This window comes from Chrysemys picta, chromosome 4 (genome assembly GCF_011386835.1).
Source record: "Chrysemys picta bellii isolate R12L10 chromosome 4, ASM1138683v2, whole genome shotgun sequence".
In the NCBI taxonomy this organism is placed as follows: domain Eukaryota; kingdom Metazoa; phylum Chordata; order Testudines; family Emydidae; genus Chrysemys; species Chrysemys picta.
Genome location: NC_088794.1, coordinates 109214708 through 109233839, shown reverse-complemented (window position 1 = coordinate 109233839; position 19132 = coordinate 109214708). Strand labels below are relative to the sequence as shown.

The 19132-nt window shown below is 37.8% G+C and overlaps 1 protein-coding gene across 8 annotated transcripts in view; it reads right to left on the bottom strand.

The window, feature by feature from the left end:
• Positions 1–19132, bottom strand: part of LOC101949882 (signal recognition particle subunit SRP54) — an 83926-nt gene that overhangs the window by 53602 nt on the left and 11192 nt on the right. For 7 of the 8 annotated variants that reach the window (XM_065593276.1, XM_008164296.4, XM_008164299.4 and 4 more), the window contains 14 exons: positions 14656–14747; positions 13784–13868; positions 10139–10243; positions 8770–8836; positions 8623–8680; positions 7796–7946; positions 6612–6760; positions 4768–4868; positions 4564–4650; positions 4046–4119; positions 3424–3532; positions 2288–2458; positions 1348–1443; positions 153–631 (listed from right to left, as the gene is read on the bottom strand). In XM_065593276.1, the coding sequence (XP_065449348.1) occupies positions 540–631; positions 1348–1443; positions 2288–2458; positions 3424–3532; positions 4046–4119; positions 4564–4650; positions 4768–4868; positions 6612–6760; positions 7796–7946; positions 8623–8680; positions 8770–8836; positions 10139–10243; positions 13784–13868; positions 14656–14747 (1437 nt within the window). In that variant the 3' untranslated portion in view covers positions 153–539. Of the gene's footprint in view, positions 1–152; positions 632–1347; positions 1444–2287; positions 2459–3423; positions 3533–4045; positions 4120–4563; positions 4651–4767; positions 4869–6611; positions 6761–7795; positions 7947–8622; positions 8681–8769; positions 8837–10138; positions 10244–13783; positions 13869–14655; positions 14748–19132 lie in introns of those variants that run through there. The other variant, XM_065593277.1, reaches the window with a different exon arrangement.

Genomic DNA, 19132 nt, shown 5'->3' with positions numbered 1-19132 from the left:
GGAGGGAGGATGAGGAGGGTGCTCAATTTTTTTTTTTTACTGATAGGGGTGCGTGATCAAAAAAGTTTGGAGACCACTGAGCTACACTACACCAATAAAAAGGTGCATTCCTAGTGACAGTTTTAAAACCAAAGAAATAAGCACATCCTTCATTTACAACCATTTAAGTTTATTTTACAACATTTCTTGGGACATTTTATGTTACTATTAACCAAATATCTGGATTGTTTACAAATATAATGGCTGCCATTTAATGCAAACAATTAAAAAGTGTCTCTACATATTAAAATTTTACATCATGATTTTTATTTATTAAACTTAAAAACTTCTTTCGATGGGAAGGAACTAAGCAAAAATATAACTGTTTTCCAGAAATCAATTTAGAATCTTCTTGAGAAGCCCAAATAGAAGTTTCAAAAGATCACTTCCTCCACTCCCATCAACACACTTCTCTCTCACTGTGAAAAGGAAGAAATCAAATCCTTTTACCGAAGTCGCAGCAAATGTCCTCAGCCAAGTCAGTTTTTATTAAGGCTTCTTTACATATTATTGAATCCCATCATGCCTTTCATGTTTCCAGCAGCACCTTGTTGAAACTGTCTCATCATTGACTGCAATCCTGCCATGCCACCTAGAGAAGAGAGATCAATGAGAACTGGGTAGGTAAGTAGCCTGGCAATTCAATTAGTAGTAACCCTTTTTGGTTAAGAAACCTCATACTTCACCACTAATGCACAGCACCATAGGTGTTCAACTGTGCTTTACAAACACAACAGGCATTGTCTAGTTTAGATCAAAGTAGTATGTGAATAGGAGTAGATGGTTAGAGGAAATCAGCAACTGAAGGCTAGATTTAAAGTGGGTTTTAAAGGAGAGAGAGAGAGAAGGAACCTGTTTCCATGCCTGGAAACCAGTACTAATCCATCTAATTATTGGTACAAGCTTTTGTCAATGACTAGCCCAGTCACAAGACAGTACTGGAACTCTCAGGAGAAATTATGTAAGGTTTGGACTGGGAGCTGCTGCCCACTGTGGTTCAGCCCAGCAGTATCAGATAGAAGAGGAGTTTTCTGGCAGTTGTGTGAACCTTTTTACTTATCACCTCTCTCACCTAATTGTTCCTTCCCACACTGCCGAAGCACCCCAAGAGGAGGCTGAAATAGGGAAAGATAGCTGCAAAGTATTCCATGAGCTCAAGTTGTGTTTCCAGGTTGTAATTAAAAGAATGTTAAAAATCTTAACATAAAAACATATCCATATCCGTAACACTGAAATATGCTCTGTCAAATGCTCCCCCATAATTCCTTGCAAATTGCCTAGTTTATACTGTAAAAATGTAACACTTACCCATGTGATGAAGAACTCTCGGATCCATCATCTTTGCCATCTGTTGGTTCAGTTTTGCCATTTGAGATGGATTTACATTCTTTGACATGTCACCTCCTTAAATACAAGTGACAAGAAATATGCATTACTCCAAAGACTGATAGTTGCTGGATTCAAACCAGCTTAAGTTAACAATGATCAAAAGTGACGCTGCCACTTGCTAATGGTTGATGATCTATGAGTGTTTGGCAGTGCATGGGGGGGGGGGGGGGGGGAGGGGAGAAATATCAGCAGTCTGTATATTTGTAGTGGAGAAAGTTTTCTCCTCCTCAACAGAAAATCTTTACCAGTCTGAAACGGTTCATGAACTCCACACTTTTTAGATGTACATAAAGCTATTCAAAGTATTTTCCAGGGGTTAGCAGAAAATGGCAATTCCAGGTGCACTCCTCTAAGAAGTAATTTCCCCTTAAATTGAATCTACATGCAGCAGTCACTGCTGGGTTGAATTTACCATGTAGAGCAAAAATAAGCTTATAAACAGGACTTGAGAACTGTTGGGTAAATGATGTTTCTGACCAATAAAAGATTATAGGAAAAAAATCTTCATCTTTTTCCTTATTATTTGGGGACCAAAGGGAAACCTCATTAATCAGATTTCTCAATCTTGTCCACTTTATTGGTAGTGTTCGTTCAATGACTTTGCCTTTATTAACTAACTTCAAAATCAGAAATACCAATTTCAGCTCTAGGCTCATTATATAACTCCATTGTCCATAGAGCAATAGAGGGTGCTATAGCCCACTTTCATTCTGCAGCCACACTTATTCCTTTTCCTCCCTTAGACCTCAAACTACATTGTTAAACCCCCTCATTTTTGGCCCTATTCCCACTTGTGACCACCATCACAATGCCTTTCCTACAGCTGAGTGAGTGCCAAGTAGATGGATGTTTTACTTACCTTTGAAAAGTCCTTTGATGCCTCCCATCTTTTTCACCATCTGTGCAAACTTTGTGTACTGTGTCAAAAGCTCCTGAACATCTCTGGTAGAAACACCCGAACCTCTTGCTACTCTTTGGATTCTTCCTGGTTGTTTACTGAAAACCTTCGCACCATCCGTACTATCTAGTTCTGCAATTAAAGACAATGCAAAATATCTATACCCTAACTTAATGTTAATAAATTCACATAATCTGGATGTAATACAGGTTTTAATGAGAACTCAGTAGTTGAGAATTTTTTTTTTTTTTTAATTAAAACAAAGTGTGGTGCTACCCTGAAAAGTGACAGTGGACTTCCATATACATTGTATCTCAATGATTTCTATAATTTTTCCAACTAGCAGCCACTCAAGCTGGATTTCCTTTATTCTTGTGCATCACCATTAGCAACAGATGTTCTGCATAACAAATTATGCCCCTAACTACATGTGTGCAACCCCACTGAAGATTACTGGGCTTTTCACAGGTATAACTGAGGGCATAATCTGCCAGCAAAGCTTCTATGACTAATGTTGTTGTGCAAGATAAAAACAAACCAATTTGAGTGCCAGAGACCAGGGTGAGCTGGTGGGTCTGACAGTTGGAAAACAATACTTTTACTTGCAAACTGATAAAGGTTTATATGGATATTAGACAATAAATATGCAACCTCACACATTTTTGCAGGCAATTCTACCCTGACAATGACTTTAAGGAAGTGACTGTCAGTCATTATAGAGATAATGAGCATATGGACTGTGTCTACTCCAGCTCCAAAAGTATGCTTAGAAATCTCCTCTAGCTAATGAAATAAAATAAAATATCCCTTTCAAATAATTTACTTCGGATCAAGCAGTATCTGGCTCCTCTACTCAGTCTTATTTTTGAAAGCCTATATGTGATGTGCACTTCAATCCTGGTGTGAGTTTTCCAATTGTTTCATTGGATTGTTTCCAATTGTTTCAGTTATGTATGGATATTTATACGAACAACATGATAAATTAGTACTCTGTTTCTTTCCACCCGCTCCAACACTTGTTCCAATAAAATAATGAACACAGCTATGAATAATTTAAGTAACTGTTCTTAACTTTCTATTACTGGAACTTGTTTTACCTTGATCATTCATACTGTCCATTATAGTCATCAATTTCTTTAGCCTTGCCATTGATTCCTGTTCGTTGCCTTTACTCATAAAATCTGTTCCAAAACCAGGGATCATACCCTATAAAATAGTACAGTTAAAGGAGTTAATTATGTCAGTTTTGCAAATTACAAGATACACCGCTACCTTGATATAACGCGACCCGATATAACACGAATTTGGATATAATGTGGTAAAGCAGTGCTCTGGGGTGGCGGGGCTGCACACTCCAGTGGATCAAAGCAAGTTCAATATAAGGCGGTTTCACCTATAACACGGTAAGATTTTTAGGCTCCCGAGGACAACATTCTATCGAGGTAGAGGTGTACTACTGTCTGAGTGACCTGAGAAATAGCTAGCTCTATATAATTTTAAAATATTTTATTCAGCAAATTTGAACATGTTCAAACGCAGAAATAGGCAAGTTATTCATGTTTACCAGAAGCCATTAAAATTATGTGGTAGCATTTCAGACAGCTATCAGACAGTTATTCCATGGGAAGAATTCCTTAAAATTCACAAAAGTTCTCCAGCACTTTCTACAAAAATTGAAAACGAATTAAGTTTGGACACAAAATTTTCAGGATAACTAACCAAGATCTGACTGAAGGGTCCCATTTTCATGATGTTTTGGAATTGTTCATACATATCTCTCAACGTAAACTGACCTGAAGTACAACAGAAATGGAAGGTTAGTGAAGATGATCACACAATTACATTTTTATGTAGACTGATCCTGTCCACCCATCTCTGATTACACTTTATGAAAAGAACGGACATAGAGCCAAATCGTGTTAGATGCAAAGATACTGCTTCTGCATATTCTTCGATTATTTGGCTGTATCTCACTTTGCATAACACATTTAAGAACCTTAGGTAAGTTGCAATTGTGTTGAGAAAGCTTGCAAATAATGCTATGTCAGAGGAGCAATCCATTTACTTTCACATTTCAACTCTTCATGAGAAGTCTGGATTTTTTTTACCTGTACGATTTAAATTTATATTTCTCTTTAATTACTTCGTTTACCATGACAAGAAAAAAAAGAAAAAAGTTGGTTACTTCAAATAAAAGGTTAGCTTTAAATAAGTGTTTTGGGGGAGGATTTGCTTACCATGTTTCAGCTTCTCTATGAGTGCCTCGTTATCATCCAACTTTAATTCGTTTACTTTATCTATCAATCCTTCAATATCACCCATGCCTGGAAAACAGAAAGCCTCCTTCAAAATTTGTGAGGAAAATTATGCTCCAATTTTTTTCTGTGACAGTGACATTTTTGAGAACACCTGTGTAGTCTGTAGTTATAAATAGTACATACCAAGGAGTTTGCTGATGAAAGGCTGTGTTTTGAATGGCTCAAAGTCATCTATGTGCTCTCCAGTACCAATAAAAATAATAGGACTTTTTGTGGCAGCAACTCTGCAATGAAGTATAAGTAATAAGATTGTGTCTTTAAACAAAGCCAATATGGCCCAAATTCTGCTCCCTTATATTAAAGTAAATGAATGTAATGACACTAGTCAGATTTTACTTGCCTGCACTATCCTAGTAGCTCCTCAAATTACCAGCGCAAAAGGATTCAGCATACAGGATTTGAAACTGCCACTTGCCAGTAGCAACTGGGAATCATTCCCTAATAAGCTCAGGGATTTAAGCCATCATTTTAGGCTTGTAATATTTAAAAAAAAAAAAGTTTCTATTCCTTATGATTATAAATGTAACCTTCAAAATATGAACAAACTTTAAATAGATGTGTTTCTGAATTTTCAGACAGACTCAGTGCCTGTAACACTGCTGATAGCTTTAACAAGCACCACTAATGGGAAATTAAGATGGTCAGTTTCACTGTTCACATTCAGAACCTTGTGGGCACCTAAAACTTAACCCCGTCCATTTCTTCCTGCTGTTGGGAAGCCAACAGAGGCAAGTACTGAAGTTATTCATGGAGGAGCAGACAACAAAATGGAGAATAGTGGAGACTTCTCTTTTTCTTCCACATCTTAAAGCAGCCAGGAGGCTCCCAAATGGGGAGACAGATAAAGCTTCTCCCTTCCAGAAGTTAGAGGAAGGTTGGAGCTTCAAGGTTGTCAGACACCTACCAGCAAGAAATGTGAAAGGCAAAACTCTAAAGCAGGGACCACACTCTGCTAGAAATTCCTGCACTCTGAATTCCCGGCAGCTGTAGAGGTGGAGTGTTAAGAAAAAGAGGGCCTGGTCATCTTATTTGCATGGCCCAGGACCTGCAAGGTGCAGCTCTCACCGTCAGTGTCTATTTCTAGCTAGTACGCTTAGTCTTCTGCCAACTGTATTTTTACTGACAGAATAGAATATTTATAGGCGTTTAAGAGCCTTAACTTTTCAGTTCAGTCAGACACTGACTTAAAGAGCTGGCATCAAAACAGACCAGATTGTTTTGCCAATATTCTCCATGGTTTCTATAACCAACCTAATTTCTAAGAGTGTTTGCCATGTCTGCCTGTATAAAGATGCTTAGATATCATATTTCTGATGTGTTCTAGTAACTTTAGGACTGGCTTCAGTTTCAGGATGATGTGCTGCATGGCTTTCGACAGAAGCATGGAATCAAAGAAAATGTAACTGAGGAATTTATAAGTGGGTTCCTTTGACCATTTTCTGGACTTTTATCAATCAGAGATTTGACTTGCATTCCACTGATATGAGTCTCATCCAGCATCGCCTCACAACATATGAAGTTTCAATTTTATCTTTTTTTGGTATGTCATCTTAGACTCTTAATGGGAAACAATTTTTTCACCTGAACCATGTATCTAAGGCATTTATCTACTAATTTTTTTAAAGGGTATTAAGACAAACTCCCATTAACTTAACACCCCTCTCACATGTACAGAGAGACTAGTGATACTATCCTGAGAAAACAAGTTGACGCTTACAGAAAGATGTGTAATATCAAAAATATAAAAAGTGACACAGTCGGATCCTGAAAGCTGCCAAGCACCCATAACTCCCCCTGAAGTCAGGATCAGGCCATAAGTGGTTTGCATCAAGGTCAGTGTTACTCACTGAGCTAAGAATCAGCACACCCAATTGCATATGACAAAAACAAGAGAACTTTGTTTAACAACTCTTCTGATAGTTTAAACATCACATACAGCTGAAACCCCATTATTGCACAATACTTACGCACTGAGAGCGCCACCTCCTTTTGCATGGCCATCAAGTTTTGTCACAATAACAGAGGCTACATCTACTTTATCTTTGAAAGCCTTTGCTTGAGCTTCACAAGCTTGACCAATGGAGGCATCCATAACGTAAACAATGTTATCTGGTTGCTGGAAAAATTAACATGAGTTATTTCTGGGTCTTAACTCTGTATGTATTATGTTCTGTAGTAGACTCTAAGAACAATGAAATGTTTAAAGAAATGGTACAAATCTAGAAGTATTTAAAGAGTGAATCAAGACTGAACAATGAGCAAGAAAAACGGCAACTTTAAATATATTTTTTCACTTCATGCCCCAAAGAAAATTCCAGAAAACTAAGGATACTTACTTCCAAAGATAGTCTACTAGCTATAATGATGGATTTTTTCACAAGTTATAATCCTCTACTTAATATGAACTATTAAAATATTTGTAAACATTATTGTTTACACCAAGCAATGCTAAGCCAATATTTGACCATGCTGTCTTCCTATTACTCTCCTATTAAGTATTAGGCTTACTAATAAAAGATGCCAAAGAATATCTTCCATTTGATCCCAAGTCTGGTGGCCAACATGAGGCTGTCAGTTTTGTTACTTCGTAAAGACTGTTCCTTAATCCACATGCGTGTAGTCACCAGATTCATTTGTTCATCAGCATGACCGATGATTACCTGATCTATCTCACATAAACCAGACATGCGAAGAAGTGGCAGATGAAACCCTAGCACATTTGCTATAAATCTCCGTAATGATGTAAATACACATCAGTCCTTTTTCTTTGAATCTGCTTATGCAAAGACCACCAAGGAAAAGAACATATTGTGTGAAGTGAAAACGTCAACCTTGATATAATGGCAAGACAACTTTAATTCAATGACTAATTATATAAATGAGCAGAAGAACAGTTTAAAATTAAGTAGTTTTACTGAACTTTCACCAATTGAAGGCTAATAAGTTTCAGACTTCATTTATCCTTGCTCTTATAACAGTCCAGAACTGTCCCCACATTTCAGAAACTCCTGAGATGTAAATTAAAGTCCTAACATGTTCTATAATAGACAGCATCTATGTAACACATTTGGATAGTGATATGTTGTATTCAAAATTACTATAAAAACAAAAGCAAATCAAAAACCATTTTACACTTTCAGTAGTTACTCACTATAGCATTGGCAACTTGTAACATTTCTTCAAACAAAGAATCTTCCTGTTTGTGACGCCCACTTGTATCAACAATGATTATCTCAAAGTTTTCATTCTTAAATTTCTCAACACCTTCTGAGGCAATAATCACAGGATCCATTTCTGTGTAACTATTCAAAAGGTAAAGACATATCTAAATTACATGAAATAACTTTCTGTCTCCATGCACCCCCATCTCAAGGACCTATTTTTAGGAAACGAACTTTTAATTAATTCATACGTATGCAATCAAATAACTTCAAATCCATCCCAAATTTCTAGATATAGACATTCTTAGTTAGAGAGTACTGGTTTATATGATGCAACGTCTAAAGATTTTATATTTAACCTCTTTCCTTTGGCATCTCTTGCATTGAAAAGCATAAAATTTATACACTGTGCCTTATCTCAGCTCTACTAATATAGAGGTGGAGCAGGTTTAAAATCTATATTCTTCCATCAATGTGCATATGGCAGCAAGATAGGAAAGCACTGAGAATGCATTCAAAGCATGATTCAGAAGAGTGATCCACTTTTTTTGCTCTACAGAATTGCCATCTTATTGTGAGCCTCCTATCACTGTTTATATTTGGGGATAGAGATTAAGTGTTTTCTAACATTTCTAAAGATCAAAAAGGATATAGTCATGTCTCCCTGAAGACTTGAATGTGTCAATAGTCTACTCTTTTATAACGGTTCTGTTCTTGTTAAAATCTGTTTGACAGCTCACTGATCCACTATATATATCTTTTCCAAATATGTAACATTAGAATGAGTTGAACGGTTCCCAAAACCAAAGGTGCATACCTCCCATAAAATGGAATTCTTGCTTTTGTTGCATTCTGTTTTAGCTGGTCAAAAGCACCTGTAAAATAGAGATATTGTCAGCAGACCATCTGCAATGTATAAGTGTGCAAAAATGTAACAAAACCTATTTAAAGTTACTCATAATACCTGCTCTGTATGTGTCTGCACATATCAAACATGTCTTCCAACCTTTCCTCTGGTAATAGTAGGCTAACTGTTAAAAGGAAATACAAAATGTGAATACAGTACCAAGCATTTTAGTGATTTGTGAGATGAAAAATCCTTTTCTTAAAAATAGAACGTTAGATTTATAAAAAAGCTAAATAAGTCACTGAAGTCCTGTACTGATATTTTCTAAACGAGACAGAATCAAGACACTTTTCCTGGACCACACTGCCTGCAACCAGAGACCTTCGGTCATACATTAGCAATAGTAAAAATGTAAGGCATTATCAGAGGTTATTGCCTTTATTTAGCATTTAAAGCAAAACTTTTCTATCATGTGATTCATTAGCATCTAGATCATGGCAGACTGGCTTTGCCTGATCATACACTAGGCAGGTTTGGAATGGGACATGTAATTTTAATTTCCTGAGCTCGTGATGGTCAAGCAAGATGTAGAAGTACATGTGGAGAATGGAAAGGTGAACAACCACTGTGGTATTTGCCAACTTTTGATCTTGCAGACTGGTTGCTTGGTCCTGAACCTTTCAGCTGATAACACAACAGCTTTTGAAGCGAGCCCCATTGCTTTAAATACTTGTCTTTGTGAAATGAAAGCCTTCATTATATACATTCATCCCATTCTACCACATTAATATTCAGATGTGACAGTAGTCAATTATTTTTCATGTATCCATTTCAGAAAAATATATCTCCTCCACTCCATAAACACTTTAATAAGAGCTGGAACAATTTGCCCCTTACTGTAACACTGACACTAAACTGCAACAGTGCAAAGCAAATGTCAGAGAACATTAGGGTGACTCAATGAGAGAAAGAAAACACTTCCACTATGCAGTACTGTCAGAACATGAATTACCTAACCAGATCAGACCAGTAGTCTATCTAGTCTAGTACCCCATCTTCAACAGTGGCCAATATCCCAAGGATTAAAAAAAAAAAAAGTACAACCACCACCACTCAGTGAACAATTCTTGAATAACCTACAAGGGGGGGGGGGGGAGCGGAGGAAAGGAATTTCTTCCCAGATCTCATCAGCTGGTGGCTGGCTTCAACTTTCATTTATCAAGGTTTCTCTTCTCTCTTTAATCCCATCAAATACAAATGAATGTTCTCATTATCATTTCTTTTAATTATGCATTGTGTAGAAAAAAGTTTTCCTGCAGAGACTGTATCTTATATAAATAGGGTTGTACTGTATTCAGCAAGCTATATTAAGAACCATAAAAGTATACAAGCCAACAGTAACATCTAACAGAAAATTGTGTTTCAGACAGTTTAATTTTTACTATTCTCTCTATTAAGTGTTGTAAAAGGATTCAGTGTAACTTACCTTTGAACATGTTGTGGTTTTACCACTTCCCTGCAGCCCAACAAACATTATAATGTTCTGTTTTCCTTTAGTTGGTGTCCAAGCTTTGACTCCTGGATCTACAAGCTGTAAGACAAAGCATAATAAATGATAGAAAGTTAAACCTCAGAAGTGTGGAATTGTTAGAGCACATACAATGCTCCTACCTTCACCCAAGTCCCTGTGCAGAAGGATGGCTTGACTTACATACCCAACTGTGAGTCTGAGCTTGGTCTTTTAAAAGGCTAACTGATTGAACATTGCTATTAATTACACATTTCATAGGTCTAACTCAAGATAGATTTGGCTAGTCCCTAAATACATACACACAAAATTTCCTTGAGTTCAGATTTTGATTTGTTTGGTTGGTTTTGCTTAATTTGAAACAAAATATTTAAACAAACTTCATTCTGATTTTTAGGTGTCTGGTGTCACTGACAGCCTGGCCAACAGGTGACTGAAGGACTGGCTAGAACAGGGGTCGGCAACCTATGGCACGCGACCCGATTTTGAGTGGCACGCAGCTCCCTGCCATGGTCCCGGCCCCACTCTGCCCCCCCCCCGCCCCACCGCTCTCCCCTGCAGGGGCAGGAGGCAGAAGCTTGGTTCTGCGGCAGCCAAGCTCCCCCCCCTGCTTCTTCCCCCAGTGTGGTGCTTTCCTGCCCCTCCTCCTCTCCGTCCCTGCGCCAATCAGCTGATGGCCCTAGCGAGGGGGAAGAGCAGCAGTGTGCACACAGCTCCGTAGAGGATGCAGAGAGCTGGGTAGGGACGGAGCCTGGGGGAAGGGGATGGAACAGGACATATCCCTTCCAGCCCCCTGCCGTGAGCCGCTCAGGGCAGGGGGCTGGGAACACCCCCATGAGCCGAGCACCCCACTCCTCTGCCCTGAACCCCCCCCAACCTCAACACACACCCATCCCTCTGCCCTGCACCCCCACAGCCCCATCCCTCTGCCCTGAACCCCCCACCCCACACACAACCTTCTGCCCTGCACTCCCCCAGCCCTGATCTCTGAACCCCCCCAACACCCCAGCCTCCTGCCCTGAACCCCCTCCCCCAGCCCTCTGCCCTGACACCTGAAACACCCCCCACCCCCAGGTCTGGGGTCCTGGCCGCAGGCCCTGATCAGCCCTCTGCCAGCCTAGGTGAACAGAACCCCAGGCTGGCAGCAAGCTGAGCAGGCTGGTGGCGCAAGATCAGCATTTTAATTTAATTTTAAATGACGCTTCTTAAACGTTTTGAAAACCTTGTTTACTTTACATACAATAATTTAGTTATATAATATAGACTTATAGAAAGAGACCTTCTAAAAACGTTAAAATGTATTACCAGCACACAAAACCTTAAATTAGAGTGAATAAATGAAGACTCGGCACACCACTTCTGAAAGGTTGCTGACCCCGGGGCTAGAACAACACGAATGCCATATTGTGATCAGCACGCTCTCTGAGATGGCTGATAGAAATCAGAATTCACCTTGATCGATTGGTCTATTATGGATTTAAGAAAGGATAGACAAGACTAATTTATAACCCTATAAACAAAAGGAACACCCTATTCAGGGCTGATAGCAGAAACCTGTCAGTACTTGAACAATCCACCTGCCCATGGAAAGTAGAAAGCTTACCAAGAGAACCACAGTCAATTTGTACAGAATTTTAGCCTTTTAATAAAAGTTATGTTTCTAGCTCTTATGGTTGCAGTTCCTGTCTTATAAGCAAGAGAAGAAAATTAACTGATGCAGTGCCATCTTCCTGAGTCTGCAGACGTTCACAACTTTGCTAATGTGCTGCAAAGTGAAAATAAGGCACAAACATCAATTTTCACTGCCTCTACTCAAAGCCCTCTAGGGAGGTGTGAAACTGAAAGGAATCTGGCTAATTTCACTTTGAGGCTTCTGGCTGGGAAAAGCTGAGTAACTGTGCAAATAGACATTGAGTTATTAAATGAGGGCAACAACTCACAAATGGAGACAAAAAGGGGTAAGATTACTAGACAGAGACTGAATATGCAGCAGCCAAGAGGTTGTGAGAGGAAGGTACCCAGAGGAAGAACCCTCCTTACCCCTCCTGCAGCCTTGGGGAGAATTTGTATACACCCCTACCTCAATATAACACGACCCGATATAACGCGGTAAAGCAGTGCTCCGGCGGGGCCAGGGCTGCACACTCTGGTGGATCAAAGCAAGTTCAATATAACACGGTAAGATTTTTTGGCTCCTGAGGACAGCGTTATATCGAGGTAGAGGTGTACTTCAAATTTGTCAGATGTCTTCTAGATGGAACCCAGGCCCAGCCCTATTCCCCTCAAGCAGTGTCCCAGGACACCACAACAATAAGGGAGAAATCATGGCACCCTTTTCTTTCCCAGAAGCAGGGGTGTGTTGGTTTCTGACGTAGGTGTTCCTCACAAACAATACCTCTATCCCTCTCACTTGGTCTTTGGCTAGTAACATTAGGCTATTAAGAGTCTTGTAAAAATGTCAAGTCCTACGTACAAGTGGATGGAGGAAAGGAATATATGCAAATGGGAAAAAATGCTGGGGGAGTAAGCAGGAAAGAATGATGGGATAAGTTAGAAAAGTTGAGAAAAACGGAGAAAAAAAAAAAAAAGAGAGAAGCAGAAAACATAGGGGAGAGAACAGGAAGAAACATTGAAGTCAGCTCAAGAATAAGATACAAAGTGATCTAGTGAAGGGAAAAGAAAGAAGTGGAGTGAAGCCAGGAAGGGAGAAAATGTCTAAGGCCAGATCAACACTATAAACTTACATTGGTAGAACTACATTGTTTCATGGGTGTGAAAAATCCACACACATAAGCGATGCAGTTATGCCAACCTGACTCCTGTATAGAAAGCGCTATGTCAACAGGAGGGCTTCTCCAGTCGACAATCCACCTCCCTGAGAAACCATCCTGTCGGCATAGTAACACCTTCATTGAAGTGCTAAAGCACTGCAGCTGCAGAGTGAAGTGTAGGCCTACCCTAAGAAAGCAAGGGAGATTTAGTAGATTATATTTTAAAAATTTTTATTAAATTGACAGTATGTCACAATGTGTCTATTAAAGAATAAAAACAATACACAACCGCTTTATTTCTTTAAATTGCAGTGTGGCTTGGATTGGGGGCATTGCAGAACAGCTCTTTTCCACTTGCTAATAGGCTTATTTCTCAGCCTTGTAGATGTTGGACAAATTTTTCAAGATCCAGTTACAGACAGAAATAGTTTGTGTGAGCACTAGAGTTGGAAAGGACTCCAGTTACTTAATCCTACATTCTTTCAAAATTCAACAGAAAGTTTTATACAGAAACAATTTTTCTACTCTCTAGTTACAAAGACTTTTTTTTCCTTTGTTCAATCACAATTCAAAAAATAATGTTGTAGACTGTCATTAAAAAGTGTTAAACGTCTTTGGATTTAATGTCCTGGCACAGGTAAATGCAATGTATCCAGACAGGAACAACGTTTACCAATACCAATCTATTTTAATACGTAACAGTAGCTCATATGTTGTAACTCAGATGTTTGTACAGTATCTTCATGAACTGTTATTTCGACTGGATGGTTACTTACATAAAAAGAGAGATAAAAATCCAAAATAAAAATATGCAAATTTCATGCAGTTTTACCTTGACAAGTTCTTTAAAGACAGCATGCTGAATCATTTTCCTTTTGTTAAGACCAGATGCCATCTCTTCAAGATCAATAGCAGACCTAAGTTTTTAAAAGTTGTTAAAATAAAATCAAAACAAGACAAGAAACATTAGTATAGTTTAAGCAAGCCTTGAGAAGAGGATTAGAAGTATGTCTTAGTTTACATGAACAGAGAAAATGCCCTACATTCTCTAAGTGTCTTGAACTGTCCGTATTTTCTTAAACATTAAGAGACATACAGTAGAAGCATTATTCTCATGTTTAGGGTAGATTACCAGCTTTCCAGTATACTTGAATATTTTGAAGAGCATAAACTCAAGTCAAGTACACTAAAAGTTAAAATATGTTTAACAGTACTGTCACATGTAAACAGACCCGTTTAGATCAAACACAGAATGAAACAGGCAAACCTTAAGAGGCATCAGTATGGTTACTATTAAAAGGTATGATGTACGGCCAACTAGTGAAACTCTGAAGGAGTTTCACTACACTAAAACGTCTAATTTGACCTCATTACTTCTCATGGAAACTTCATGAAATAGGATATTTGATATAAAAACAGAGATTTTATATATGCTATTTTCTTCTTTAGAAGAGCATCATCATAAACTAGTTAACTTGAGGAAAGATGTTTTAGGTAAAACTGGATTGACACTAACATTTAAATGCTCAGACTAAATTTCTCTAGTGAAAGAGAAGTGGAATGATGGGGAAATAATTAAATGAAAATCACGTGTGTGTTCCTTAAGGTATCATATGTAAGTTACTGTACACCTCACTTGTCTGCAACCTCCATACAAACATAATTGACAAGTTCTATTTAATTTATTTTGATTATTTGACTTACTTGACATTTTCTCTCAGCTGCTTCACTAATTTAATGTTAACATCAGCTTCCAGTAGTGCTGTACATACTTCTTTTAACATAGCATTTAAAACCTTTGGGAGGATTTAAAAAAAAAAGGGCATTTAAAATTTACAATTGTGCGGAAATCAAGTTTGTTCATATCTGCATCATGAAAACAATGGCACTTTTGTTTTAGTGTTCAGTAAACACAAAATGATTAATACTTAACGTAATCCATGAATCTGATGTAAACCATAGACAGAATGATAGCCCTTAAGTGGAAGTTGATGATTTTAGATGGGTCTTACTGGCACACACTGATTTATAAATTAAAAATATTTGATTCAATTGTGTAAACACAGGAATAAAACAGAAGTACTATAGTAGAACCCCAGAGTTATGAACATCAGAATTACGAACTGACCAGTCAACCTCACACCTCATTTAGAATTGGAAGTATGCAATCATTGGAAGTATGCAAACGCCAGCAGAGACACAAAAGAAAAAAAGCAAATATGGTACAGTGCTGTGTTAAACTACTAAAAAAAAAATAAATAAATAAAGGGGAAGTTTGACAAATCTTTTTTTCAAGTAAGGAAACTTTCAGTGCTTGTTTCATTTAAATTAAGATGATTAAAAGCAGAATTTTTCTCCTCAGTAAAGCTTTGAAAATTTACTATGAAGTTAATGTTCAGCTGTAAGCTTTTGAAAGAACAACTATAATGTTTTGCTCAGAGTTATGAACATTTCAGAGTTACGAACAACCTCCATTCCTGAGGTGTTCGTAATTGAGGTTCTACTATAGTTCTATGAAAAAAAAAAAAAAAAGTTCAGCTATGGAAAGCACAGTTGATCAGTTTATATCATGCAACTTTTACTCTACTATATTAAAAGAATGTTCCTTCCCCCTTATCATAATTTCATAACAATAAGAGATAATTCAGCCACATGTAAAGGTAAACTCAAGTTAATTGAAAGAATTATACTGTAAAAAGTAAATTATAAATGTGCACAAAATAGTTATGACAAATAGCAGATGAAATGACATTGACAAGAACAGTTTATATCCAGTCACAGACAAAAGTGAACAAGAACAAACATTGGAACACAGTAACATCCATAAATAAAAGTATTCCCTAGAAGCAAAATAAGCACATTGTATTGAGAAGGTACATCATGATTCACACACTAAGGCCAGTGTTTTCAAACCAGGGTGGCTAGAGTTCACAATAAAGGTTAAATGTTAAGAGTTGAGTGCATTTAAGAATGTTACCACTAATCCATACTCTACACAGCTCTCTCAGTGGCCTGATTTTCTGAAACACTGAACTCTTCTAGTTCTCACTGGAGAAAACAGGAGATATGGATGCTTGCCCCTCTGAAAAAAAACAGGTTACTTATTTAACTGCCTAACTTAGGTACCCAGGTTTGAGAATTTTGTCTGAGGTATTATACATCTTCAGACATAGATACAAGCTTGGGGTAAGATGAAAAGTTTATGGTCTCAATCAAATCTGATAATTTGTTATAAAAACACATGATAAAATTTAGGATAATTGGCAAGAAGGGATCATTGTGATTGTCTAACTGGATTTCCTGCAAAACACCAGCCATAGAATTCTCTGGATGAATTCCTGCTTCAAGTCCAATAGCTGTGGTTGAATCAGACCCTATTTTAGAAAAACATCCAATCTTGATTTACAGTGATGTAAATCCACCATACCTTTGTAAATTGTTCCAATGGTTAGTTAGGCCTTATTTCCAGTCTGAATTTATCTAGCTTCATGTTCCAGCCACTAGATCTTGTTATAACTAGACAGAAACCTGCTAGATTGAAGAGCCTTCTATCACCAAATTTCTACTCCCCATGCAGATATTTAGGGTTGTGATCAAGTCACTCCTTAACCTTCTCTTTGTTAAGCCAGATAGTCTCAAGCAGCTCAGTCACTAAGGCATGTTTTGCATCATTCTCATGGCTCTTCTCTGAACCCTCTCCAATTTATCAACATCCTTAAGTGTAGACACCAGAACCAGATATTCAATATTCACAGTAGCAGTCGCACCAGTGCCAAGTACAGAGGTAATAAAACCTCTACTCCAACTTGGTACTCCCCTCTTTACACATGTAAGAATCACATTAGCTCTTTTGGTTGCAGCTTTGCACAGAGGTCACGTGTTCAGCTGTTTAGCCACCATAACACAATCTTTTTCAGAGTCACTGTGTTCAGTCCCTGGAATACTGTGTCCAGTTCTGAAGTTTCCCCCATCCTGTATCTATGGCTTACATTCTTTGTTCCTTGATGTATGACCTTACATTTGGCCATACTGAAACACTTATTGTTTCTTGTGCCCAGCTTACCAAGAACTAGATTTCTCTGTATGAGTGACCTGTCCACTTCATTATTTACCACTCCTCCAATCTTTGGGTCATCTGCAAACTTTATCACTGATGGTTTTATTTTATTTTTTTCAGATCATTGATAAAAATGTTAAATAGCATAGCACCAAGAAACGATCAGTGGCAAATGCCACTACAAACACACCTGCTCTATAGCTACTCCCTGTTTACAATTACATTTTGAGTCATGTTAGTCAGGTTTTAATCCACTTAATGTGTGCGATGTTGATTATGTATCATTCTAGTTTCTTAATCAAAACATGGTACAGTACCAAATCAAATACCTACAGAAATTAACCATACTACATCAATGCTATCATCATCAAAAGATGATTAGTTTGACAAGATCTATTTTCCATAAAACCATGTTGTGTGGATTGGCATTAGTTACCCTACTTTAATTCTTTATCAATTGAATCCTGTATCAGCCATTTAAAAAAAAAAAAAAAGGCGCCACAGGATTGCTGTCAAGCTGAGAAGGCTATAATTACCATTGTCATCCCTTTTACCTTTTTTAAGTATTGACACAACATTAGCTTTTTTCCAGTCCTTTGGAACTTCCCCAGTGTTCCAAGACTCATTAAAAAAAAAAAAAAAATTAATGGTCCAGAGAGCTCTTTGAACAGTTTGTTTAATTCTCCTGTAAATTATCCAAACCTGATTAAAAATCTCTTTATTAGCTACTGTTTAACATCCTCTTTAGTTACTGATTGAGAAGCAAGGTGATGTATTCATATTGTATTATGAAATACTTGTTCAAATTCAGAACTGAACTATTTATTGAACATTTCTGCCTCTTCTGCATTATTGACAATTCTACCATTTTCATCTAGTAATGAACCAATACCATTGTTAGAATTCCTTTTGTACCTAATATAATTAAACTCCTTATTGTCCTTAATTCTGCTGGCCATAGATATCTGTCTGTGTCCTTTTTGCTTCCTATGTCAGTTTTCTGCTATTCCCATCTTCTAATTCATATTCATTGCTATCAACTTCCGCTTATTTCCATTTGTTTTATATAACTGACTTCCCCTCTAAGCCAGGATTGTTTTTTAACCAGTGTCGCCTTCTCTCTCTCTCTCTCTCTCAATTATGGGCTTATGGCTTTTTTGGAGATCTAACAACACGCTCAGACTTAAAAGTGAAATGAAACAGGTACCACACAGTCCGGAATAAGATCCAGAGTTTCTGCCAATGTAAAGTTTACTAGCTCCTGGCTACATTATGGCTGCCTATAGCCAATGTTACTAGTTTCACAAGCACTGTAACTCAGTCCTTTAAATAAATAATTGTTTAACTTCTTTTTTGCTAAAAGAACCTGCACTTATATTCAAAAACTATTGGATTGTTATTGGGTGAAAAAAGTTTAAACTCTATTTCAATATATAATGGATGCATGCTTAACCAATTATTCCAAAAATTTACATTGAAAAAGGCTAATCTAGTCACAGTCCTAGGATGCATCAGGTGAGGTATTTCCAGCAGAGACAAGAAAGTTTTAGTACCATTATACCAGGTACTGGTAAGACTGCATCTGGAATACTGTGTGCAATTCTGGTCTCCCAGGTTTAAGAAAAATGAATTCTTTCTTAAGGGTGCAGAGAAGGGCTACTAGGCTGATCAGAGGAATGGAAAATCTACCTTATGAAAGGAGACTCAAAGAGCTTGACTTGTTTAGCCTAAGCAAAAGGTGGCTGAAGGTAGATATGATTGCGCTCTATAAATACATCATAAGGATAAATACCAGGGAGGGAGAGGAGTTATTTAAATTAAGCGCCAATGCGGACACCGAACAAATGGATATAAACTGGCCATCAACAAGTTTAGGCTTGAAATTAGGCAAAGGTTTCTAACCATCAGAGCAGTGAAGTTCTAGAACAGCCTCCAAGGAAAGCAGGGGAGTGGGGGGGAAACCGAACTGGCTTCAAGACTGAGCTTAAGTTTATGGAGGGGATGGTATGATGGGACTGCCTATGATGGCATGTGGCCCATCAGTGACAGCCAGCAGCAAAAATCCCCAAAAGCTGGCGACAGGACACTAGATGAGGAAGGCTCTGAGTTACTAGAGCGAATTCT